General features: G+C 38.0%; 1 protein-coding gene across 1 annotated transcript in view; it reads right to left on the reverse strand.

Annotated features, from left to right (window-relative positions):
• SORCS2 (sortilin related VPS10 domain containing receptor 2) overlaps positions 1–25,196 on the reverse strand; it is a 534,484-nt gene that overhangs the window by 233,298 nt on the left and 275,990 nt on the right. The window contains 1 exon segment of the mRNA XM_030948300.1: positions 574–673. Within this exon segment, the coding sequence (XP_030804160.1) occupies positions 574–673 (100 nt within the window).

Raw genomic sequence — 25,196 nt, forward strand, 5'->3', positions numbered from 1 at the left:
GGGTCGATTTTGCTCTCACTTATAAAGTCCACTTAACCTTTCCAGGTTCCAGGAAAAGTGTTTTGTTTCTTAGTAATGATGCAGGAACATTTCTTAAGAAAGCTTCAAGGAGAGGGGTTTTTAAAATTTATTTAATTAAGGCTCTACACAGGATAACCATCATTATCAATGACAGCCTGCCCAATCCCTATACTTTATATTAAGGAACATGCAAAGAACCTGGTGCATTAAAGATGAAGAGTTTGAATGTTAGTCCCAGAATCCATTGGGATGTGTGAAAACCTACAGAATTTAATTTTTCATTTGCATGAAAAACACAATGAAACTTTCATTTCCAGGAGTCATATGAGTCAATGATCTCATAAGGTTCCCATGTCCATCAAGGTAATTTCTTTTTTTCTGGCCTTACTATTCAGAAACAATAAACATCCCACTTCTGTATGTCACAAATGCACCAAAAGTGATCTTCACCATCATGAAAATCAGTTTCCTATATTGTGAAAACCTATAAAACACTCTTTACATAGTTGCAGAATCTCACCTGCACTACAAAAATGGTTTTTTGCCACATACCTTCTTTTTGTTGGTGGAACAAATGTAGAAATTGTCAATAACAGTGGCAATCCCAGGCTGTAGATTCAACTTTGTGTATAATGTCCCAAAATCTGAAGACCTGAAAGAAATCAAACATCTGTAAGTGCTCTTTTCTAAAGGCTTCAGCATTGAAACTCTGCAAAGAAAACCCCTCTCTGTGCACTAACTGTCCATTTTCAATGCTTCTCTGCCATCCTTTTGCTCTTTTCAGTGTTCATTAGCTACTAAAAAAAGAAACCCACAACTATGAAGAAAATTAAATTCTAGGTTTGAAAAAAATGGCTAGTTCTGTCTGTACTTTGAAGTTCTCTGCAGTGTTAGGTGTTTTTTTTTTTTTTTTTTTTTTTTTTTTTTTTTTTTTTTTTTTTTTTTTTTTTTTTTTTTTGGGTGCAGTGACAGAAGCCTGACACGTACACCTTTCCATCACCACCCACAAGGTGGAAAAAAGGAGCTATGAAGAGCACAGGATCATAGGCAAGTACTAACAGCATCTCCTCAGCTATGCAGAAAAAGAAGAGTTGACTTCAGAGCTTGCTGTTGCCTAAGAGAAGAATTTGGCCCAAGATCTCAAAGATTCACATTAGACCTCTAGCAGAATTAGTATTGAATAAAGGTAACCCATCACTCCTCCAGCTCTTTTTCAGAGGATCACTGAATTTTGAATTAAAAAAGGGAAAGTCAGTATTTGGCCATCAGTATGTCACAGAGACATCTCCATGAGTATTTCAAATGTGGACACTCTGCAGAGTTGTTCCATACTTCTGAAAATCCAGCAGTAAAAAATGGCATCCGTGCTCTGCAGTTGTATTGTCAATTTCAATTATTAAAAGAACAGACAAATAAAATGTTAGTATAAAGAAAAGTTAGAGAAATTCAAAGCAAGTCACATCCAAATTTAAATCACTGTGGATGAAACCTTGCTTGTTCTGTTTAGGATCAAATTGTACCATATGCCCTCTCCATATTTAGAGTTATTCATTTTGCATTTGGAAAGGGACTCAGACACATCTAGGGCACTTGTCCCTTCTTCACCAAGAAGCACTCCCTAGAACAGAGAGTTGGTGTGAGAACTTCCACTCTACACACCCTTTATCCCTCCCTGGAATAAAAAACAGGGCTGAAGGTACCCTGCCCTAACTCTTCATCTTTCAAACAACTGGGAGCGCTCAAAAGCACTCATGTCCAAGAGAACCAAGACAAAACTGTCCCACCCACTGTGACACTGCACTGCCTGAGGAGTGATTTCTGCCCTTCAGTCCCTTTCTACCACATTCATTGCTCCCCAGCAGGCTCTGCTGCCTCATGCTCCTCACCCAGGGCAGTCACTGCTGAAGTTTGTGGGAGTACAACGAGAGAGAGCACAGAAGAACCAAATCCCTGGCTGAGTGTGTACACATTGAGAAGTAGCCCACTGCCTGAGGTCTCCTCCAAGCCACCTGAAGCAGGTTATTGCCTGAAGGGCTGGTGCCCACAGAAGGCCACCATGAGCATCCCACCTATGTCCCAGTGCCACCCAGAACATCACTGAAGTTGGAGGGCATGTTGTATGAAGCCAGAGGCTCCTTCTGTGCTTTCACCAATCCAGCTTTCCACAAGATACAGGAAGTTTCAGTTGCTGCCATGGAGCAGCTTTCTATGTCTTTGGCATCATCAAGCATAGTGGGCAGACAGTGATGGAACAGGTCCTAAAGAATACCTAGAAAGGTTCATGTTTACCTCGCTTTTCTTCCTTCTCCACCAGTTAAAAAACGCAACTGGTCATAACACTATGACACTCAGGCCATCCTCCAGCCTAAAGCTGTGAGTTTAGCCATTTTATAGTGTTATCTGAACAGATTTGATCTGAGATTTTTTTCCCCCACAATGTTGCTTACTGTGCAGATATACAGCAATGCATTAGAGAGTTAACTGAATCATAACAATTCAATTTTGACAAATAAATATGTAGATATCAAACACATAAAACTGCAGTGTACTACTGGGTGTTCAGCACAGAACTAATTAAAATTCTAAGGGGAATAGGATGGACAGTGGTAAACCTAATTTGCCAGTGGAATTTGACAGAAAGAAATTAAAGCAAAGACTTTTAAAATATCAACTTCAGACAGATGTAGTGAAACCATGCCGAACAAGTATGTATAATGGAAACATAACCTAGCCTATTCTCTTTGAGGGAAGAATATCAGGTCGGTGGCTAGCCCAGTAATAACATCCTGAAATAATTCTCTGAACCTTAAAGATGATTCAATTTACTTTGAAGAGGCAGTTCCAGGATTAATACAATGAGACCACTGGAGAGTGACAGCATGAGAAGGACACCATGGCAACTCTGTCAATGTGTGAAAAGAGTACAGGCAGGAAGCCTAAAAAAGATAAGTAAGTTCCAAGATAAAAAGTTCTAGACCAAAACTTTCCCTTCTAATTCTCATGACTTATAGATAGAATGCAAAAAAACAAATGAAGTTTTAACAGGATGAGAGCACTAAGTACGGTATTTCCAGACAAATGTAATAAAACTATACAGTCAAAAAAAATATTTTTTTCAGGTAAAAATTAGCAATCCCAAGGGAAAAAAGAAATCCAATTCCAGCCCGAGAAAATAGGCAACTGTATGTCCTGAAAAGTACACCATGCCTAAACAGGAAAAACATGATTGGAAGAAGATCTATGGATCTATGGAGTCAGAATGTATTCTGACTTCCAAATCTTTTTTACTATAGCCCAGACTTGAGAGAGCCCAGTTAGCCAGCTATTCTTTGAGACATTCATCCACGAGAGGACATAGTTCAAGGACATCATTCAAGGGAGGCACTGTGCAAAATAATTGGTTTTCCAAATCTACTATAATCCAGAGAAAACAGGTCACCTCAACTTTTTCACTTAAGATATAACTTCGAATTTCCTGACTCTACATATATATAGAACTAACATTTTGAAGCATGCAGCTAGAACAGAATATCCTTTAATTGCACTACTAAGATACAGACAGCTGGGGAGGATGAATTCTACAATCCCAGTGCACGCCTGTTTCAAGATATATTTCAACAAATATTTGTACTTGTACAAAATTAAGGAGAGGAGGAGCCCTTTATGGTTTTAATGGAAAGAGGATACACATGTACCTGATGAGAAGAGTAAAACTTCCTCCTATACCACGGTGTGCTACCACTTGAAGTGGCAGCACAACAGCAGAACTCCATAAACCAGAGCAAGATGTGTCCAGACTGCCTTTGTAAAGAAGGGTCTGACCTGCAGCTCTAAGTGAACTGGACACAGTTAATCAGAATTTTGGCTTTATGTGAGACATTGCAGGGGAAACAGCAAGCTGTACTCAGGCTGCTTCCTGCTGCTGTGCATCCACCTGTGCACTACAGGCTACAGATTACAAAGGTGTTTCTTCATTGAGCAAAACTCAGTGGAGGATTCACAGGATACACATCTTCCAGTACTCAGGTGACAGAACCCTTGAATGGTGGGGCAACATGATTACTCACATACTGATGCAGATATCACACAACCTAAGCCAGACAGTTTGTGGCTTTTTTGAAGTCATGTACATAATTCTGCTGTAATATGTCTTAGTCTTCTTTCTTTTTTTTTCCCCTTTATGGAAAAAATCAGTTCTCACTGTAAGAACGGCATGTTCAGATAAGAGTCCTCAACATCATACCGTGATATTACAGCACAGACATAATTAGCTCTTTTTAGCTTAATATTGTGAGCTCAAAAAATAGGTGGGAAAATGTCCAAGTGATAAAGAAATGTACCCTCATGAAATAAAACTCCCAAAGGCCCTAAGCTCTGTGCAAATTTAGGTCTCATCCTCAAAAATGTAAATTTTTTAGATTTGAGGTAAAATAAATCTATGTCTAACATATTTGGAACTGTACCTAAACATTGGATCTGGATATCTTCCAACAGAAATTTTGAGAAAGAAGAAGAAATTTAGCAGATACCAAAAGAGACATGAACCAAATGTTTGCCTTTCTGAACTTCACTACCATTATAAAGCTCTCCCCTGTGACTCACACCTATGATTCAACATTGCTCATTGTTAGTTGTTTTTCCAGGTTTTATTTACAAGTAGATATTTAAAAATATGTAAGAAAAATTAAAATTTATTATAGTAAAATGTTAATGAGGATTCTTAGAGATGAAAATTGCATTCCCAAATCAAATGTAATACTCAAAGAACACATCAACTGCAAAAAAATGCTTCCTTCTTTTTTTTTTAATGAATTGAAGAGACACACTTGAAAGAGAATGGTTGGAACACTTAACACACATGTTCATCAGATTTCCTCTACTTTTTCTTCTTGAAGACTAACTCAAGATTCATTCCAGTCAAATGAGTCGTATTGTACAAGCTCCATTAGCCTAAAATCCTGGAAGACAACAATGAAGAGGTTTCAAATGACTCTGGGACCACTTAACTGGTGAAACTAAAAAAAAAGTCTATTTGAAAGAAAAGAATACAAAAGATCTGCTGGTTTATATAATTGGGAAATTGTTGAAAAAAGGGTTCAATGGAGATGCACATTAGAGAATCAAGGAAGAGTGGATCTGTACATAAAACTCACTGGACTGCTTCCCACTTAATTTTCTCCAGACTCTATTGCAAATGTTGTCTTCCCACCTTCCCCTCCTTTCAGTCAGCAGAACAGTCCAAGACTTACAGCATGAACTTTTAAAATACAGGAAAAATTATTTTAGATTCTTGGTCCGTGACAGACTTAGATGTAACAGTAGGATTTCCTTTGTGCTCTGGTCCTTCACCTGAATAGTAGAGACAACACTGTTGACTATACCTCAAATGTGTGTAAGGAAAATAGATAACTACGGCAGAGTAATGATGAACTGGCTGATGGAGTATCTAAAACAGATACATCAGAGATTCCAGCAACAAATACCAGGACAAGCTTACTGAAAGGGAAGAAACCAGAAGAACATCATTAAAGAAGTGGAAAACTAACTCATCATCTTCACTTAAATAGCACAGAAGCCTTCAAAGGTTTTTACATGTCCAATGTGGAAATTGCAGAGGCTTTGGTTAGCCTCATAAAATCCTTTCAAACAAAACCAAAAACCTCAAAAGCCCCAAAGCCTTTCTTCAGAGAACAAACACATTGTAACATTGAATTCCAACACCCAATTCATATATTGAGGAATTCATGTGGATGAAAGTTTCTTCAAAGACTGTAGAAGTATAGGACTCCTAGCAATCCAATTAACACCCAGCAATCCAATTAACAGATTAATAATCAGCTACCAGCTTTGCTGGAGTACTTTTTGGAAATACCTCTCTCCCTATTTTCCAGAAAATTGAGCCTTTTGGAAATTACATATTTTCCCTCCCCAAACCAAAAATATAGAAATGCTTCCTCCTTAATCCAGTTTTACACTAAAGAATCAAGGACATAGGCTAGAGGTAGCATAAAATATTTTAGCAACTTCGTCTTTAGGCAATAGAGGGTTTACCTACTTTTCCCAAAAGCACTAGAGATTAACATGTCCTGTTTTCACTTATCAATTATTGAGATCATATATTGATCACATATCTGATAACACAGATGTTGTTAAGAGCTGTTGGTAATCCCAACTGCCTTTTTAGTTGAAGTGACCTGCGCTGTAATGCCCTGCTGTGTACAGGACATGGTGCAACTTCACATTCATACAGTTATAAAGACTCCTTCCAATAATTACAGGTATTAATGATTGTAAATTGCTGATCTAAAAAATTCCACAGGGAAAAAAATTAAAGAACCCAAAAGACTACGTTTGCATCAAGTGAAGACTCAAGGAGGATCATAAACATCGCATGTTCTAGAACTGGGTTTTTATTCAAAGCATTAAACATATCCAATTCAACTGGCCACAACAGAAGGAAAACCAGTCCTTTGTAGCCAACAATGAAAGTCAGGATTACCATGGCAGGTGACTTTAGGGAGCCAGATCTCTCCTCAGGAGCTCTGGCTGCTAGTGTCAGAGCGACGAATAAGCCATGACCTTATTTTGCAACGCACACAGCCGGGTCCTCTGACACCACACGGTACCAAGCCTGACTGGGCCCCAGACTGGCATGCCAGGCTACAGTCTTCTACCCTGATGTTGCAACTTCCTTTGAGAAAGTGTTTTGAGTCCACGTTTTCCAAGAAATATCCTCAGAGCTATCTGGACCCAATGCTTCGTACAAGCAGAGGAACCATTCACATTTTCTTATGAGAGAACATGGATGGTGATAAACAGAGCACTTTGTACTGATGGGGGTGTTACTTGATGGAGATATGTGAATTATGCAATATGTATTTATGTACAGTATCATTTTTTCCCTTACTAGTATCTTCTGTCATGCATTTATCAGGTACTGATTTTGGTTAATTGCTTTATCTGCACAATGCACACACACACACATGCTCAAACTCCAATAGTTAGCAGCATTGTGTGTTTAGTATCTACTACATATCTTTCTGTGCTGTATTTAAACATTCCTACTCCGAATATCTCACTGTATACCATCGCAGTTATCTTTTGCAGCCCTTCATTAGTCCTTCAATATACCACAAACATCCTGCTCATTAGCCTATAATCACTCTGCTTATCAGTTACATTTTCAAGCTCCTCGTTACTTTGCTGCACAGCTGCAACAATTAGCTTTTATATTCTACAGGCTGACAAAACATCACATTAGCTTCTATTAGCTGCAGCCATCTCCTACCCTCTCAGAAAGTGTTAGTTTAGGTTAGACACCTATTCTGAAGCTACTGCCTTGGTGCATTAATTCCATCACCAACAACAGCACTTGCTGACAGTACGTCTTGGAAGGTACAGCCTGTAGCCACGCTCGCACTACACAGATACTTGTGATGAATCCACTCAAGCATGAAACAAGCAGTGTCACAGTGACAAAGCAGACAAGACACTGCCAGCAAGACAGGGTTATGTCTTATTTTTGCAAAAAGTAAAAGCTCTGGGTTATTTCTTCTTTAGCTTTGCAGCCATGGAAGAGCTGGGGCATGCGCTGGATCACGCTGCCCTCAAGGGGCACAGGGAATTTCTAATTTGCTTGGGGGCAAATTAAAAATTCTCCCATAATCATTCAATCCCAGTCATTTGTTCCTGTTAAAAACAAACTTTTTGAAACAATTCACAGTCAAATTAACAGTTTTGAAGTCTTGCTTCTGGATCATTTCAGTAATGCTGTTTACAGTTCCTTCCCATAAACAGTTTCAGTGACCTACGTGAGGGAGTAAAAACAAAAATGAAATTGTGGGAAATAAGGAAAGATCAATTTCTTACCATATTTTCTTTACTGAATTCAATGTATTGTGTAACTAACAGTTAGTATGCAGGCATTTCTCATAAGAAACAGCCCTGTGTAGATTCAGTTTCAGCAGCTGCAAGTCCAGCACTGCATTAGCAAGGAATGGAGTGTATTATGGAGCATTTGGGAGCTTTCTATTGAGAGACTTAACTATTTAATTAACTATTCAATTAACTATTCAATTAATACCTACAAGACAAATTAGTATTTCCTAAATAATACTAGCTTCCTTACACCTATTTAGGCAACCATCTTTGGAAAAAAAAAGGTTGGGTTTAGTTTTAGTGGCATATTTTTTGTCTGGGGTTTTTTTTAGCTTAGGAAAAAGAAGTCTTTGTTGCTAAAATGCAATTTTCCAAAATTATGCTTACTAACTATATTGCCAGAAGTGGAAACATACATATATCACTTCTAGTATGATTTCTCCTTTATGAGTGTTGTGAAGGGAAATGAGTAATTACAAAGGAATTATTTCTTATCTCACATACTTGTGTTCTTCGGGGAAAGGAGATGGTTCAAGAATATTTTCTCGAGGTTTGCAAGGAACATTAAAATTTTCCACCATGGAAAAATGCTAGGCATTTCCCATAGCCCAGGCTTTTTATTTAAACCACTAAACACAGCTGAAATATTTCTGAAACAACTTTACTCTCAGTCAGGCAGCTTCTTGGAAGGTAAGAAACATGTAGGGATATATGAGAGAATTTGGCCTTGTGCTTTCTGACCAGAACAGCAAATTTTCTTGTAATCACTGGATAGAACTGGTTGAAATAGGAACATTTATTAAATTTAAAAAGAACTGATAATAATTTAATAAATTGCATATTCACATTCACATGCAATTATCTATTCCTCTAGCAATTGGTTCTGCCAACTATAACAGTCTTCTACTCACTCTTCAGTAAGCACAACTCTTCTTTAATTCCAATTGTAGCAGTTTTAGCTTTTGCTGCTCATGTGCTGATCTCCATTTTATGATTGTTGTGGGGGAGGTGAGAGGGAAAATGAACTATATGGCCAGGTGTAGCACTTTATAAAAAGGTAAATGAAGTCAACTGAAGTTTTGTCAGTAATTTGACTGTGGTATTCTGCTCCTGAAGCCAAATGCTTGGCAAACTAAGGGAGTAACTGGACATTTTTAAAACAAATAAAAATCCTAAACAAGTAAATACAGAAAAATATACTCTGGAAATGTTATCAGAGACCCACTGTTGCCTGTTGTGAGTTTTCTGGAATGCTTCTCTGAAACTGCAAGTACACATCCGGGATGGAGGCCGGTCAGTGCTCAGATGAAGCTCGAGTTCATCCAAGATGCAAGTTCCCATGTTCCCAGTGTCAAAGGAGCGATTATTTCAAGTTATTAAAATTGCATCAGAACAAAAGCTTTACAAGAAATTTTAAAGCATTGTTTTGAATCCCTCTCCTTCAAAAACAGTCCATGTCAAAACAATCATCTGCCTCACCCATGTCTGCCCACAAACAATTGCCATGATGTATCTGAATCATGAAAACATTCAGACAGTTAAACAAAATCAGGTTTTCCTAACAGGTTTAAAATCACTGAGCATCTGTGCTGCCCGAGCTGGCAGCATGCAGAACACGATGGGAAGCAGGTAGGAATGGGAGGAGGCACATCTCAGGCTGCTGCAGCAGCAGGGGAATTCAGGTACTCACAACCACTTCAGCAAGGTTTGTTTCTGCTATTTGCTAATGACCCCAACCATAATCTCCTAACAGCATTCTACAGTCACTGAAGGGGTTTTATTTACTTATTTGTTTTTTTAGAGTTTTCAGCAGCCCAATTTCCCTTACAGTCACTCTCCTGTAACTGCAGTGACACCTGTGGAGGACTGAGCCCATCAGCTGTAGTTTGGCCTGCTGTTGAACTTGGCAAGCCAGCAGCACATAAAGCCCCAGCAGATGTTTCTGCTTTAATAGCAGCTCTTTCAAACCCTTGGCCAGACATAAATCCAAAATAGATCCAGAAAAGAGACAAGCAGTGCCACCATCATGGCTCTTAAAAGTAGGAGGCAGAACTAGCCTTTTCTGCAGGACTCTGAGACCATTAGCACCAGAAGGTGTCGGGAAGTGTTCCCATAAATTATGCTGACAGGTTAAGAGGGCCAGCCACAGCAAATGCAGCACATTTTGCACTGTGTCACAGCTTGCTAGGAAACAGAATCCTAAGACAAATACACCCATTTACACAGGAGTTTCCAAACTAAGATCACACTTCATAGCAACAAGTACAGGAAGCAGCCAATTTTATGGCCATTAACACCTCCACATGGATCTATGGTGCTTCCACACCATGTTAATGAACATTCCAAAAATAAAACAACAATCCTTGGTAGAATACATGCCTTGCTAGATCTATTTTCTTAAAAGAAAGCTGCACTAAGAGTGTATTTACAGCTGCCACTGTGCTTTACGGAAGAGGAGGTTGATATATACCAGGGTGACATGCTAATACATCCATTCACTTGGCGATGACTAACTGCCCCTAACAAAACCTCGTCCACTGTAAATTACTGACATGTAATTTCAAATGCAAGTTAAAACAACCCCCACAGAACAAGAATAGTTCTCAGCACCCAAAATAACTCAAAGCACTGAAGGAGCTGAAAACTTCAATCACATTCTTGTCTGACATTAAAGGAGACTAGGAAGAGAAAAAAGTGACCCAGTGTCTAAAAAGGAGTTCTTTTGTAGGAATGAAGGTTATTACCTGTTCTCATGCTTCCCCTATCACCTACTACTCAAGCTCAGATGGAGGCGCCAGTAGCAGATGTAGCTCTGAGGCTGTTGGGGTGTCTGGGCTTTCTCACTGAGGCTGGGACAGCAGGGGATGGGCTCCTTCCTTGCATGAGTCTTGTGGTCGTTGAAGGTCACCAAGAGAACAGCTGCAGATGGAGGCCAGCAAATTTCACAGTGTCCAAGAAGATGGGAAAGAGATCCATGATGATGGCAGCAAGTTTATAGATGATACAAAACTGTGAGGAGTGGCTGATATATCAGTAATGCATCTTGTGGAGATACAGGCAAACAGGAATCTCATAAAGCTCAACAAAGTGAGGTAGAAAGTACTACACCTGGGAAGAAATAACCCCATGCACCACTACATACTGGAGGGCAACAGGCTGGAAGGCAGCTTGGCAGAAAAAGCCCTGGAGGTCCTGGTGGACATCAAATCAAACCTAAGCCAAAAACGTGCCATTGCGGCAAAGGCAGCTGACAGTGTCTCAAGCTGAATCAGGAAGAGCCTTTCCAGCAGGCCAAGGGAGGTGAATCCTTCCCACTCAGCAATCCCGAGATACAGCTGCAGTGACGCAGCCCCTAAGAAGGAGAGGCACGGACATGCTGTAGTACACCCAGCAAAAAGCACAGAGATGATTAGAGACTGGAGCACCTATCACAAAGAGCAAGGCTGGGAGACCTTGGGCTCGTCAGCCTGGAGAAGGCTCAGGGGAGACCTTATCAACGTATACAAATAATTGATGTGAGTGTATAAAGATGGAGCCGGACTTCTTGGCAGTGCTCAGTGACAAGCTAAGAGGCAATGGACACAAACTGAAATATATCAAACTCTGTTTAAACATAAGAAAAAAAATTTTTTTTTTCACCTTAGGGTGGCTGAACAGTGGAACAGGCTGCCCAGGGAACCTGTGGTATCTCCATCCTTAGAGATACTCAAAAGTCAACTGGACAAGATCTGGATCACTGTGCTTTGATCAAGGGGGCTGGATTCAATGATATCAAAGAGCTCTCTTCCAACGTCACTCAGTTTGTGATTCTGCAGTTACTGAAAGTTAAATTCCATTATTTGACTTTGCTGAAGATACTGTGCATCAAAAGTAATTTTCTGTAGACAACCAACACAGTTAAGGCATCACCAAGTCATAGGAGGAATTCACTGCATATATGCTGGGGAATCCACAACTTCACAAAATAAAACCAAAAGCTTTGTTATTTTGCTTTAAGTTCAGCAGAACTGAATTCTGCTTGGAGTGTGCTTGTTCCAAAGAAGTTCCTAACTGGCAGCATTGTGGATTAAGCCAACAAAAGAAACCGTCACATTTACTGATGAGAAAAGTGCTTACCACACACAGCTTGCATAATCTGTGGATGTGAAGTCTGAAATTATAGTTGTATCCCAAACTCTACATTTGAAGTGGCACAAAAGCATTTTATCTAAATGTCATTTTGCAGTCATATAGCTGTCTTATTCAACTGCCCAAAGCAGTCAAGCTAAATAAAGAGAAAAAACCAGATTTGCCCAAGGAAAGCTTTTTTTTTATCCTTTTCTGCTGTTGTTGGTTCCACTCTAAAACCCCACTTTAGGGAATTTAACCTGTGAAAGCTTTGGCAAACCTTTTGGTATACGCAGTCAAGCCTACAGTTCACAGGGAGAGTTCAGCATGACACAACTACTCTACAAATAAATGCACAGATTCCAAATTCTAGCCACTAGTCCCACCAAATATGTTTTATTAAATACCTTTTGCGCATTACTTGGAAACCAGCTTGATTTTACACCAGTAAATTAAAACATGCCAGCATTTGGGAAGAGAACAAGATACATTTGCTGTTCTTATTTCCAAATCATTTCCACTTCAGGGCAGTTTTTTCAAAGAAATCCAGATTCCAGCTATCATTGAGAAAAACAACAGTAAGGTGGTCAGAAGGAGTCGCTCAATGCCTACTGCCCTACATTTGTGGAATATCCCACGGAAAACTACCGAGTGCTATCTGCTCCCCTCCTCATAAAATCATAGAATCCTTTAAGTTGGAAGGCACCTCTAGGATTATCAACCAATGAACCATTAACCCAGCACTGCCAAATTCACCACACGAGATACATTTATGTATATAAATATGTATAAATTTAAGTGTAATATGAATATGTGTAAAATTATATGTAAATATAATAAATAAATTTGAATGCAGACTGGATCAGACTGGATCTCCAGGTATGAATTGTTTTCTTTTTACTGAGACATACTGTAATTATAATCATATATATGTCTTAAAGACTCATGTAATTCCTTGATTGCTGAATCACCGGAAGTGCTTTATAATACAGGCATTTTATATTTTTTCTGATTTTTAATATTCTTGCTAATAACAATGAGATATTCAAGTCATAATTTCATTGTTTCTATATATTTACTTAGTAGGTAAAGGGAATTTCTTTCTTCCAGAGCCATCTAACTTTAGACTGTGTCCTACTATTAAAGTGGGAGACTAGCTGTATTTAACATTACCATTTATTAACCTATGTCAAACATCTAATGCTGCAGAAAAAGTTGTACAGAAAATTTAGGGAAATGAAAGATAGTGACACCACAGGGCATGCTAAAAAATGCTAAAATCTTTCAGCATATTGAAAGACAAAAATTACTTAACTTCTGAGCCTGTTTTGCCAAATGCATGGTCAGTGAATGCAATAGTTTAAATAAATAATTTTTTAATGCTTGTAAATTACCATCCATGAATTATCAACATAGTAATTCTTAAATTACATTTAACCATCTTGCTTCTTTTAGTTACTTAAATGTGTTCAGTACACATTCAAGTTTAATTACTTAAAATTTGAGACCACTTTAACATAATAGATTTTTGCTCTTTCTAATTTTCAGAAGTAATAAACTGCAGAATACTGCCTCCTACAGGAGACAACCATATTTCCAGGTTGTATGTAATGGTTTTTCATCATTAGCTGCTATTCCAAGGATACCAAAATGGACATCATGCACATATATTTTCCAAGATACACTTTTGTCATGTTCTGATCGCTCTTCTTTATTAAGAATTTGCTAGTAAAACTGATTGATAGGTAGTCTTATTGTACGAGGAGAATGTGTCATTCAACTCTTTGACCTTGTCTTTACAGTAACAGTCAAGTGTCTTTGAAATTTGTTTACTTCAGAATTTACAAGAGCATTAAAGACAGGATGTCAGCACATCTCAAGTTTGAAAAGATCTTATAATAATAATAAATGAGTTTGGACAGTAGGGTCATCTCTGATGTACTTTAAGAAAGACACAAAAATTTCATTCTTCCACTTCATAGTTAAAGACAAGTAAAACCATTCTTACACTATGCTGTGGTTTTTTTATTGGTTTGGTTTTGTTTTCTTGGACTGAGAAACATTATTTTTTGAGACCAAGATAGGCCACATTACATGAGATGAAGACAGATGCAAAATACTTTCCAGAAACAGTTCCAGAACCTAAAAAGCTTTTTCTTACCTCTTACTGAGCAAGCTCTGGGCAAGTTTGAAAAGCAGCCTCAAAGCCGGTTTGCTCTTTTATCACAATGTACAATGTATAGAACTGATTTTTTCCATCTATCACTAACATGAGCCAGCATTTCTGCACTTCAGAGTCACAAAAAGGAGTGTGATGGAGGATGGACATGTTTTCAAGTGCTAATGCTTTCCTTTCTTCATTAGTATTATTACATTAAAAACTTACATACGGCAATATTTTTCTTTTGTGTTTCCTAAATATTTGCAATGCTGCATAACTGCATAATTGTCTCAGAAAGAAAAGTGATCTTTTGTTCCAATTTAGAGCAGAGTCCTAATGACGCCAAAGTTGTGGCTTCAACCCCTGTATGGGCCACTCAAGAGTTGAACTCAATGATTCTTTTGGCCCCCTTCCAAGGGGAGAACAAGAATAAGAATATATTATAAGAATATTCTGTGTGTGAATATAGTTGCACTCTTTATTTACCTGCTCAGAAATTCATCTCTTCTACTGCATGAGATTAGTAAGAATAATACAAAATATGTTAATCAGATGACCCACCAAATCCCACAGAAATTGTCCTCCATATCAGTACTGTGTCTTCAGGAACTGACTAATCTAGCATAACAAGGAACAGTCACATCACGTCCCTGTTTGCATTGGCCACATATGGGCTATCAGCAGCTAGATGTGGATCGCATTTTGATTAGCACTTAAAGTTGATAATTTTTTTCTTTGTTATAGTTTTTGGATCCGTCTCAGATTCTCCTAATATTTTGCATATTTTTACATAGATAAACAAATATGCATTCAAAACAACTGAGCTTCAGATGCTTCATATTCCCTCAAATATTACAAAAGGTCAGAGAAACTTTTGGATTTGTCTCAATAAAGCATTAAAATCAAACTAACTGATACTTGCAGCCTCTAAGACACTAAAGGATGTAAATGTGAAGGGTATTACCATACAATCAAAGGAAGTTGTAAATAATTATAAAAAGAAGTAAAATAAGAAGTAGCTTTGAGTCACTTATTATGTTAAAAATGCAAATTATAAGTAAGGGGTATTAGCTGATGATTGATAAGAAACTTCAAGTGATCCCAAATCTTTAAGTTATTCACGCTGATATTCAAAATGTAATTACTTTCAAACCACACAGTGGAGTTGGATTAATGGAACAAATACTTTAGAAGTAATCCATGAGTCATGCCTGCTTATTATTATGAGGTTTGGATTACTTTTCATTTCAGCTCTGTGCCTTTACTAAATAACAACAATAAGTAACACCACATTCAGGCTCTCACATCTTTACACACATACTGTCAAGTATAAAAGGAAAGAAAAGAAGAATGTTTATGTAAGATTTTTAATGAAATGTCTTAAAGAAAATACAGATTGGGTTATGCATATAGTAGGTAGATTTTCCAGGCTTTCGTTTTATGCTGTGTGATTGTCTCTTCAAATCTTTAGGTACAGATTTGGGGGAAAAAATACCTTGTCTTTTTTTAGTAATGTGTCAAAAGGCAAAGAATGTGGGAGGGAATTAGTTCTGCTATTCCTCAATCCCTCTAGAAGCAGACACAAAAAGGCAGAGTATAATGCAATAGGAAGAGAAGCATCTTCCATGCTTGTAGTGAATAAGCAATACTGCAAGGCATACAATTACTAGAGATGTATGTGACTTCATCTTTAGAAGACCTAAGGTCCTGAGGAGGGAAACATGACCTGCTATCCCTCTGCTGCCCACCCTACCCCTACTCCCACTTCAAAGTCTATGAGCAGGAAAGCAAAATTTGCCTTTGGAGATGGTTGACCTTTAGTAACTGCATTTCCAATTATTATCACAGCACTAATTGCACATACAATCTTTCTTTTCTACCTATCTTTTCTTTGCCTTCTCCATGACAATAGCATTGTGTTTTGCTACTTTTTCTTCCCATTTCATTCTTATCTCTTGGTAGTGATTACACAAGACTCAGTGTGTAGCGGAGAAAGGAGAGAGAAATGCATTAGTCCTTTACTTTGAAAACTGGACATGCTAGGCACAGATTTAATCTTAATTGCCAGTACAGCATCACTAACAGTACTGATAGCAATGTCAGGCATCCTTGGACAAAGTCGAGAAAGCCTATTTGCATTTGATTTGGAATTTTCCATTATCTTCTCTTTCAGTCTAAGAACACTTGGTGTCAATTTACTGTCCTGTCTCAGAAAAGAGAAGACAAATTCCTTAAATATCAGGTATAATGTCTGCAGGCAACTTCCAAAAATGTTAAATAAGGGGCTCTCTGTCAGAATATTTCAAATATCACTATACACTGCCAATTGAAAACAACACACCTGCAATGCAGTCCTACAGTTCAGCTGTGAAGCACTGGCCCATGGGCTTGCAGACCTCACTTGCCACTCTCACCATCCTGGTTTCCATTATAACTGAGAAAAGGTGAAATTCAGAATGGTGAAACAATTTGCATTTCCTGAAAAGGGTAAATATTCTGCAAAGATTTATACAGGAAGGGAAGAGATGCTAGGAGCCAGAAAACAGTTCATGCCTTAAGACCCCCTTTAAAAGGCACCTACTTTAGTAAATCACTTGGAATCAAGCTCTGTGACTTCTATGTATATGAACACTAAATTCATCTCAACGCACCAGTATATCACAGAACACTGTTATCATGTTATTCAGACAAATTACTGTTTACAAAGTATCAATGATAGCTGCTTCAGAATTTTGTAAAGTAATTACTGACCTGTATCTTGTTCGGTATAAAATGAAATGTTTCCTTATGCCCTGTCAGAGGTCAGGTAAATTTAGTTTTGCCAACTTGGGACTTAGAGAACCAGAGTTCTGCCTTGAGCATTTGTGATTATAAATTCTGACTGCCATCCTCAAGAGTTCCGTAATGCATAGTTAAAATCTATTGATTTGGAAAATCCTTTTGCCGTTTGCTGAAGTCTATTTGTAGAAGATGAACAAAAGACATGTCTAGACAGGACCGAAATAAATTAATTCTCAAATATGAGCTAATATTCACAGAAAACAATATTCTGTTGCTTGACTCAAGCAGGACAAGAGATTCAATTAGGCATGCGGCTTCTTTGATGTCTTGTATCCCAGCACAAGACTTGGCCCCCCAGCCTGCTGCCATATGCTTCCTGTTTGAAACCAAACTCAACTGCAATCAAACACATTCAAACACAGAGAAGACTTCTGAGGGAAAATTAACTGCCACAATCTTCCTCTGGTTTGCACCTTCTCTGATTCCATGATGGTATTGGCTTGCCAGTTAATCCTCACTTTGGGAGTAATGCTATCACACTGTCCATCAAATTGCATCCACAGAACAAAACAATGCCAGCTCCTAACCTCAGAACAAACACTTGCAGACAGAAGCAGAGGACCCACACTGGGTCCAGTCTGCTCCTAGAGAACAACAGTCAGTTTAGAAAAAGAGTGATATGAAAAATGGAAATGGGTCTACATGCCATGAAATTCATGGTAACAATTCCTATCAGGTCTGATTCTGTTTATATGCCACACTGAAACTCGCAAATACACCCAGGAGCTTGGCAAAACTTGCAGAAGACAAGATCTAATGAGAGCTGCCCTTCTCAGTTGTGGAGGTTTTTCACAGGAGCCAGAGCTCCTGGTCACCTTGCACTCATGAGGAAAACCACTTGCTCATCCACAAATAAATATTCCAGCATTATCCTTCCATTTCTCTGCCACTATCCCTGCTGATGCAGAACAACAACACTTTCTAACTTAACAATTAATTCTTTAAAGAGTCCTTCATAATGTAAATGTTAATTCCCTACTGCCCTTCACTACAGACAAGCATTTAGAAATACTGATTTCATCTCAAAATCTGCGGTTAAAAATCATTTCAGTTTAGAACATGTTCCCATCCAAAGCAAAAGTTATTTCCATAATCAAAATCGCTGTTTCTCCCCCCAGCTTGAGACCATCTCAACAGAAGTGTGCAGGGGGAGCAGTTCAAGGGGGTTTTTTTTTGTTCACTTCATGAACCACTTGTAACAGAACTTTGTATCCTTGAACAAGTCTCTCAATTATTCTTTGTGTACTGCATAAGCCTGCAATAATGCTCTCTTGCCTGAGCACTCCCCAGACACACTGCTCCTCTCTTTGGAGCTAATAACGACTGCAGTATAAGAGGTAATTTGACTGAATAGAACTGTAAAACAAAAGTGATCTCTGCTGCATGGAGATGCAGAACAATCACCATACCTGTCCCAACAAACTATTCACAGAACAAGTGCTTCTTTAGCTGGTCTGCACTTCTTCCTTTTTGGCAGTGTTTTGCCACTAGAAAACATCCCTCTTTCAATATCAACTTGGAATTACTTGGTTAATATGCTTTGGAATACTTCAGCTTTCCTGAAGATTTGATTTCACTATGGAGAAGTTGAAATGCCATCAGTCAGTAGCACAAATATTTCTTAGCTCTGATTACTGCATAGCTCCTCTTCTTCACCTCCATTTGGTGAGCGTTCATATTTGTCTGAAAATGTATGCAGGTAGAAAAGGCTGTACCACATATGAGTCATATAAACCAACCTCCAGCTAAAGCCCTGCAGGTATTGCCATGGAAGAACTTGCAGAAGACAAGATCTAATGAGAGCCCTTCTGCTCACATCCTCCAATAACACTGGGCTACTCCTAATAGCAAAGACATCAATCGATTTTCTTTTTTTTAAAAATGGATATTGAATCCAGTAATAAAGGGATCTGATTCCAGTGTTCTGCCTTTATTATGGAGCTGACATCTGTGTACAAATTCATTTACAACCCGGCCCATGGCACAGGGTTGGGAACTAGATTATTTTTAAGGTCTCTTCCAACCCAAGCCATTCCATGATTCTATGAACTTTTCATGAGAATCCAAGAGAGCTAACAGGGTTGTTTTCCGTATTTGACAGCATAAACCCATGAGGAAATGCTGCAACTCAGAACAAACAAGTCTAATAGAAATGGTTTCTTCTTCCAAATCTGAAAGATATGCCAGATAACAAAGAGAACTGAAAATGCATTAGGGCAGAAATGTGAACATATGCAAAGCATGAAAAAGCTGAAGGAACCTTCTTGATTTGAGCACAAGTCATAACTAGCAGTCAAATTCCAATTTCTTGCCACAGTGCCTAAAAATATTAAATTTTTGTATACAACATTAATTTTTTGTATGCAAGAACTGTAAAAATAACTTTCAACTCAGCAAAAGTGTTACAGTCCTCAATCCTTCCATTACTGAACAGCAGATCTAAAGACACATCTCCAGCATACCTGTAATCCACATTGACAGAAGCACCTCTCAGGATTAAAAGTGTCTTTTCTCTATGAAAAATGAAACATCCTGGTGGCAGGCAGAACAGCTGCCAACTGTTGGATTACTGGTGAACCACTCACCTCTGCCATGCCCACCTCCACCTCGGCAAAGGCAATTGCAGGGATACAAGAAACTGAATCCTTTTCCCCTCTGAAATTCCCATCAGTTTCTGCTGTAGGCTATTCCTCTCTGTGATAAAGGTGTCTCACTGCTTTTCAATCTGAGTTTATGCCACTTTAAACAACAGTATCATGCCACATAGAACAGCACAGAGTAACAATGAAACTGAAGGACTGGAGGCAAATTTTGCTTTATTGCACCATTGCTATGGAAGCTGGTAACAAACCCTAATGCCACCCAGGGCCATGTGCTTTTGGAGCCAATTAACTTTCTTAACATGCTTTCAAAATTAACACTTTCAGAAGGTCACAAGAGTTATCAGAATAACTCTGATACTTTTTAAAAAAGCCAAAATACTAAAAATATGTTTCATTTACCACCAAGACGTCAGAGCAGATAAAAGTGTTTATTTTAAGCATGGCCATAAAAGAAGCTTTTCAGAAGGAAGACACAATTGACCACATACTGGAAGGATAAGAACATCTGATTTTACCCTACCACAGGTACATTTAATAGTTATTGATCAATGTAACAGTATGGGTCTGCCTAACATAAGCAACTCTAACAATGTAAATTTAAGCAATATTACCTGTAGGCGAAATTTTTCAGGCTTTAAGTACACAAAGGAGTAGGTAGTCCTAAAGCCCAAAATTTCTTTTCTGATACTACCAATTGTCCATTAGAATCAAAGCAAACAAACAAACAAACCCACAGAGAAATCCAGACATCAGGCCTGCAAGTTTTTTCAAAAGACGCCTACTTAATTTCCATCACTGCCAAGGCAGGTAAATTATACTTTATCCCTCACAGATGTTTGTTTGTACATTTATTAACCTCCAGTAATGAAGATTTTAAAACTTTCTCAGGCAAACAATCCAAATAGTATAACACTATGAAGTTTTTCCTATTTTGTAACTTGTGTTTTCTTTGCTGACATGTAAGCCTGCTATTCACCATCTAGAATTATGCATTTAGAGTCTGCATCCTCTTTGCCGGTATTTTTTATTATATTTGATTGACACATTGCCTGCTGACTGCTATTCTTTAAAATAAAATCCCCACATTCTTCTGGTCTTTGTCACAGGTCAATTGTTAGATCTTCCTTCACCCTTGATTCTCTTTAGGCTCACTCCCATCTGATGCCCTACAAAACCAAATTGACCAGAAGGACTAATCTGTGTCTTGTACACATAAAATATACATATATATACATATACAGCGTGAGGTTTGACTTTTCTGCATCACAAAGACTGTACTGAAGTTCAGTTTGTGGTTAATTTTTAAACTCAAGCTTTATTTCTGTAAAATTTCCACTTAATTGGTAGCTGTGAAGCTGTCAATTCCTGACAAAGTGCAAAAGTTTGGCCTTAGACCTATTAATTAATCTCCTCTGGTTTTCCTATCATTTCCTCAGTTTGCCAACATCATATTGAATTCCAGTTCTGTCTTCCAACAATACTTAGAAACATTTCAGATTCCAAGATTTACAGATAAAATAAATTCACTGTCTATTCCATCAACCAGATCCGCAATAAAAATTGAATTGACTCCAAACACAAAGTTGTCAGGAGAATCTCCTTCATCTCACTTTTCTGTTTTTCCAGTGAAGCTGACTGTAAAGAAGTCTTTAGACCACCTTTCCACCTTCTCTGTAGCAGCTTCATTCTATTATTCACCCCTAGATACTGGTTTGCTTTCCATGAGACCATCAAAATCTTTGAACAAAAATAAAGAACTGGATACTCTAAAATTACTTTATGGAAAGTGACCAATTAAAGCAATAAAATGTAGATGCCTTTTACTGAAGTCACACTGATAATCCCATCATCCTACATGCCAGATTTCCATCAACTTCCAAGCTCAGCATTGGAATATCAACAATTCACATCATAATTCTGGTACTTACAAGTGAGATGTGGCATACAACATTAAAGGAGATAATTTACTGTACTCCTTTGCATGCAACCCACAGAAAGAAAAATTTAAAACCACAGCAGCAGGGAGATAAAATATTGGTTTTAGACACTAACTTGAGTGGGCCTTGTGACTAGAACTATGTTTGGTGGAGAAATCTGATAGTGGATTATAGAGTTGTCATTTGTAACAAGTATAATCCCTTATAGTGCAAAGTCAGGAGATTCCAGATTTGGGATTGTAGAGAAATCCAGACTTATATGCATGACAGCCTTGTGTCCCTGCCCAAAAGAATTATAGTGTTGGACATTCAAAAACCAGTTTTGAACATTATCTGGATGCAGTAGAGTATGTACTTGTGCTAGACTTCCACTGCTCACATTCCAAATACATCACTTTTCTTGTGCTGACTATATTCAAAAGAATTGCCCACAATAATTCGTCTGTATCAATGCCTGTAGGATAGGTAAAGGAAGAAATAGCAAGACATTTTGAAAAAATAAAAGAGAACAGGTAAAGTTTATCATAAAACAAAAGAGAATAACCTAATATGAAGACAGACCCGAAGACCTGAATCCACATAGCTTGGGAAACAATGAGGATTTTGGCAGAGCAAATTTAGCAATGACAGCCAGTATAGTACGACAACTAAACTATAGTTTAACAAAAGGAAACAGCCTCCAACATCAACATGTTTAGGTTTCATTGGATGCAAAATAACCAAGCTTCTCCATACTTAAAGCAGAGGTGGTTTATTCAGCACTGAAAAAGGCATTTCCTCTCAATTTATCTTTGCTGGGAGAGAATTTCCCAGGTTTCCCCAGAGCCAGCAGCACATGCTGAAATGAGAAAGTTTAATCGATTCTAAATACTTCTTCAGCTTACATCTCCTGTATATCTGAGTGAGCAGTGGGGTATTTGTCTCTTGTCTCACAATTAAATGGAAAGGACTTTTTCATATGACACGACAGAAATTTAAAAGTGATTTCTAAGAAGGTGCTTCATAATGCAAATCCAGGTAAAGGCAACATTATTTCTTCCTGTCTAATTCTTTAAGGGTGTGTCTGTGACAAAGCAAACATAAAACATGTCTGAACAGTATTGCATTATACTTGATAATATTCTATCATATCCAAAAATCCAAATTAATAGAAAGCATTAATATGAAGCAAATTTAATACATGAGAGAAGGAAATATATCTGCAGTGCATCTTATGCTAATCTCACATGACACAACAATGCTCAGATAACACCTTTTGGCAAATAAAATATCATATATATGTATCTACACACACAAAATATGTACGTGGTGTAACACATTTTTATTATTATTTTGGAATTTGAGTAAGTCTATCCATACACACTGGTATTACTGAGATGGTATAATTTCCTCTACTGACATTTCATCTTTCTCACCTCACAAGGATTCCTCCCTTCACAGCTGGGCAGGAAACCATTTTCTTGTCTTAAAATTTTTGAGACTCCATATTGCTGTGGTTTGACTTAGGATGAAAATAAGGATAAAAGAACAACAAACCAAAAGATCTCTATCAATATATGAATTAGCCCTGTGGGAACCCTTAGTTCAACTTCTCGACCCTGCCCTACCTACAGGACCGCATTGCTTTTTCTGAGATAGGTGGTTGTCTATGTGTGATCCCATAGAATTTCCAGCCACAAACTAGAAATTTTGGTAAAAGGATTCTTGGTGAAACCAGTACAGGTCTGTAATAGCTTTATTTCCATAAATGTAAATTTACATTAAAAAAAAAATAAAGACCACCAGCCACTTTCAGGCTGACCCTCATTTTATGCTCTTACTGAAAGCTGGGGAAAGCACAGAACCAGAGGGAGAGTACACACTTTATCCCAGAGTGACTGTTGGCAGAGTAGAAGTAAAGTCAAATGGGAATGAGTGTGTAACTCAATATTCTCTTTTAATCCTATTCACAGACACTGACTGATAAGAAATAAATTAATATAGTTTTAGTTCAATTACTAAAATATTTGAGTTTTAATATAGTCCTTTTTAACTCATGTATTTATTGTTAGCTTCCAAACCTGTAAAATCTTAATTTATGAGCTTTTTTATTTTAATCACCCTAGCCATCTGTAGCACATCTGTTACTTGCTAGTATACAGTAATTAACTTAAATGTGGACCAGGTACTATCCTGAATCAACAGATATCAAAGCACCTGCTTTGATAAGACTCACACACCTCTTTATCAGCTCTAATAGTTGCTCAGGTTAGAGCTAGATTTACTGTCCATCCCCTAAACATATGTGATTTATCTCTATGTAGTAATTTAAAAGAAAGCCTTGATTTCTTTCAATGTTGCCCATTTTAGTTGCAAAATGGTCTCTCTTAAGGAGACATATAAAAAGAAAGGTACTGATATTAGTATTTATTTGGTTTTAAATACAAAAAACAGAATGTTTCACATTCAGTCAATTAGAAATCCTGTCTCACTGAAATTCTTCTGCTGAGTATGGGGAAAGGGTCCATCTTTGTGGTCTCTGCTGGAGAGAGCACATTTAATGAATTTATTTAAAAAGTTCTCTGAATATTAATTCATTAGGTCCTTAAATACTCATCATGAACATGCTGAATCCACATAACTACCGTTCCAAAATTTGCAGGCAGCCTTGAATTGGTCACATGATTACAGCCATTAGACTTCCCAGCCAACTGGATCTGTCTTTAATTGCATCCTCAGCACAAGTCACTTTTGACAATCCTGTTACATTTTAAACAAGACATAACAGAATCCATCATGAATCCCTGGATAATTACATTTTGTTACCTTAGAGGTCTGTGGCTCCTATAATTAATTGCATTCCTTTTAAAGTCAGCCTAGAAGAGAATGGCTTTCTGCCAAGAAAGTTTTTAAAATGTTCAAAGACTCATTCTGAGGAACAGCAGGTGCTCTTTGTTTTTATTTCTCGGTGCGCTCATGCCAGAGAAGCAGGGCATTCAATTGCCATGTGTCCACAACCTAATGCTCTCTCCATCTCCATAAAAGAGAGAGATTATTGTACCATTCAGAGCAATAGTCCAATAAACACAGTAAGGATTGGACTATTAGGAAGACTGTTTTGGGAAGTTTTTCTCTTGGGGAAACACGGTTCATAGGTGCCCATGAAAAAAAGTCTGCTACAGTATTTGTGCATCAAACCTTTCATCACGTGTTACATCCTCACTGAGGGTGCTCAGCCTGTTAGTTCTCAGAACACAAAGCATTTCAATCCGCCTTCCCTGGGCAGCAGGGAGCTCATTAGTACCACCAGCTCACCATCTGTCTCTGAAGGAGGAAGAGACGGAATTAATATATGGTGGAGCAGAGAGAAAAAAAAAGGCAAACAAAAAAATGGTCGGGGAGCAGCAGGATGTCATCCAGAATGGCATACAATGTTTCCTTTGAAATAATTTCTCCTCGTCTGCGCAAAACATAGAGAATAGTTTGGGCATGGCTATGAAATGTTCACAAAAGCATTTGTAAAGACTGAGTTTTGGTAATTTTAAATACAGTGTTGTTCAAAAATCCTCAGAAGATATTCATTAAATACAGCTGTGCACAGAAGAATCCTGTGAAACCTTCCTTGAGCCATTCTGTCTGAAGCCAGGGGCAGACAGCAGCTGAAATTAT

Source organism: Camarhynchus parvulus, chromosome 4, assembly GCF_901933205.1.
Source record: "Camarhynchus parvulus chromosome 4, STF_HiC, whole genome shotgun sequence".
NCBI lineage: Eukaryota > Metazoa > Chordata > Aves > Passeriformes > Thraupidae > Camarhynchus > Camarhynchus parvulus.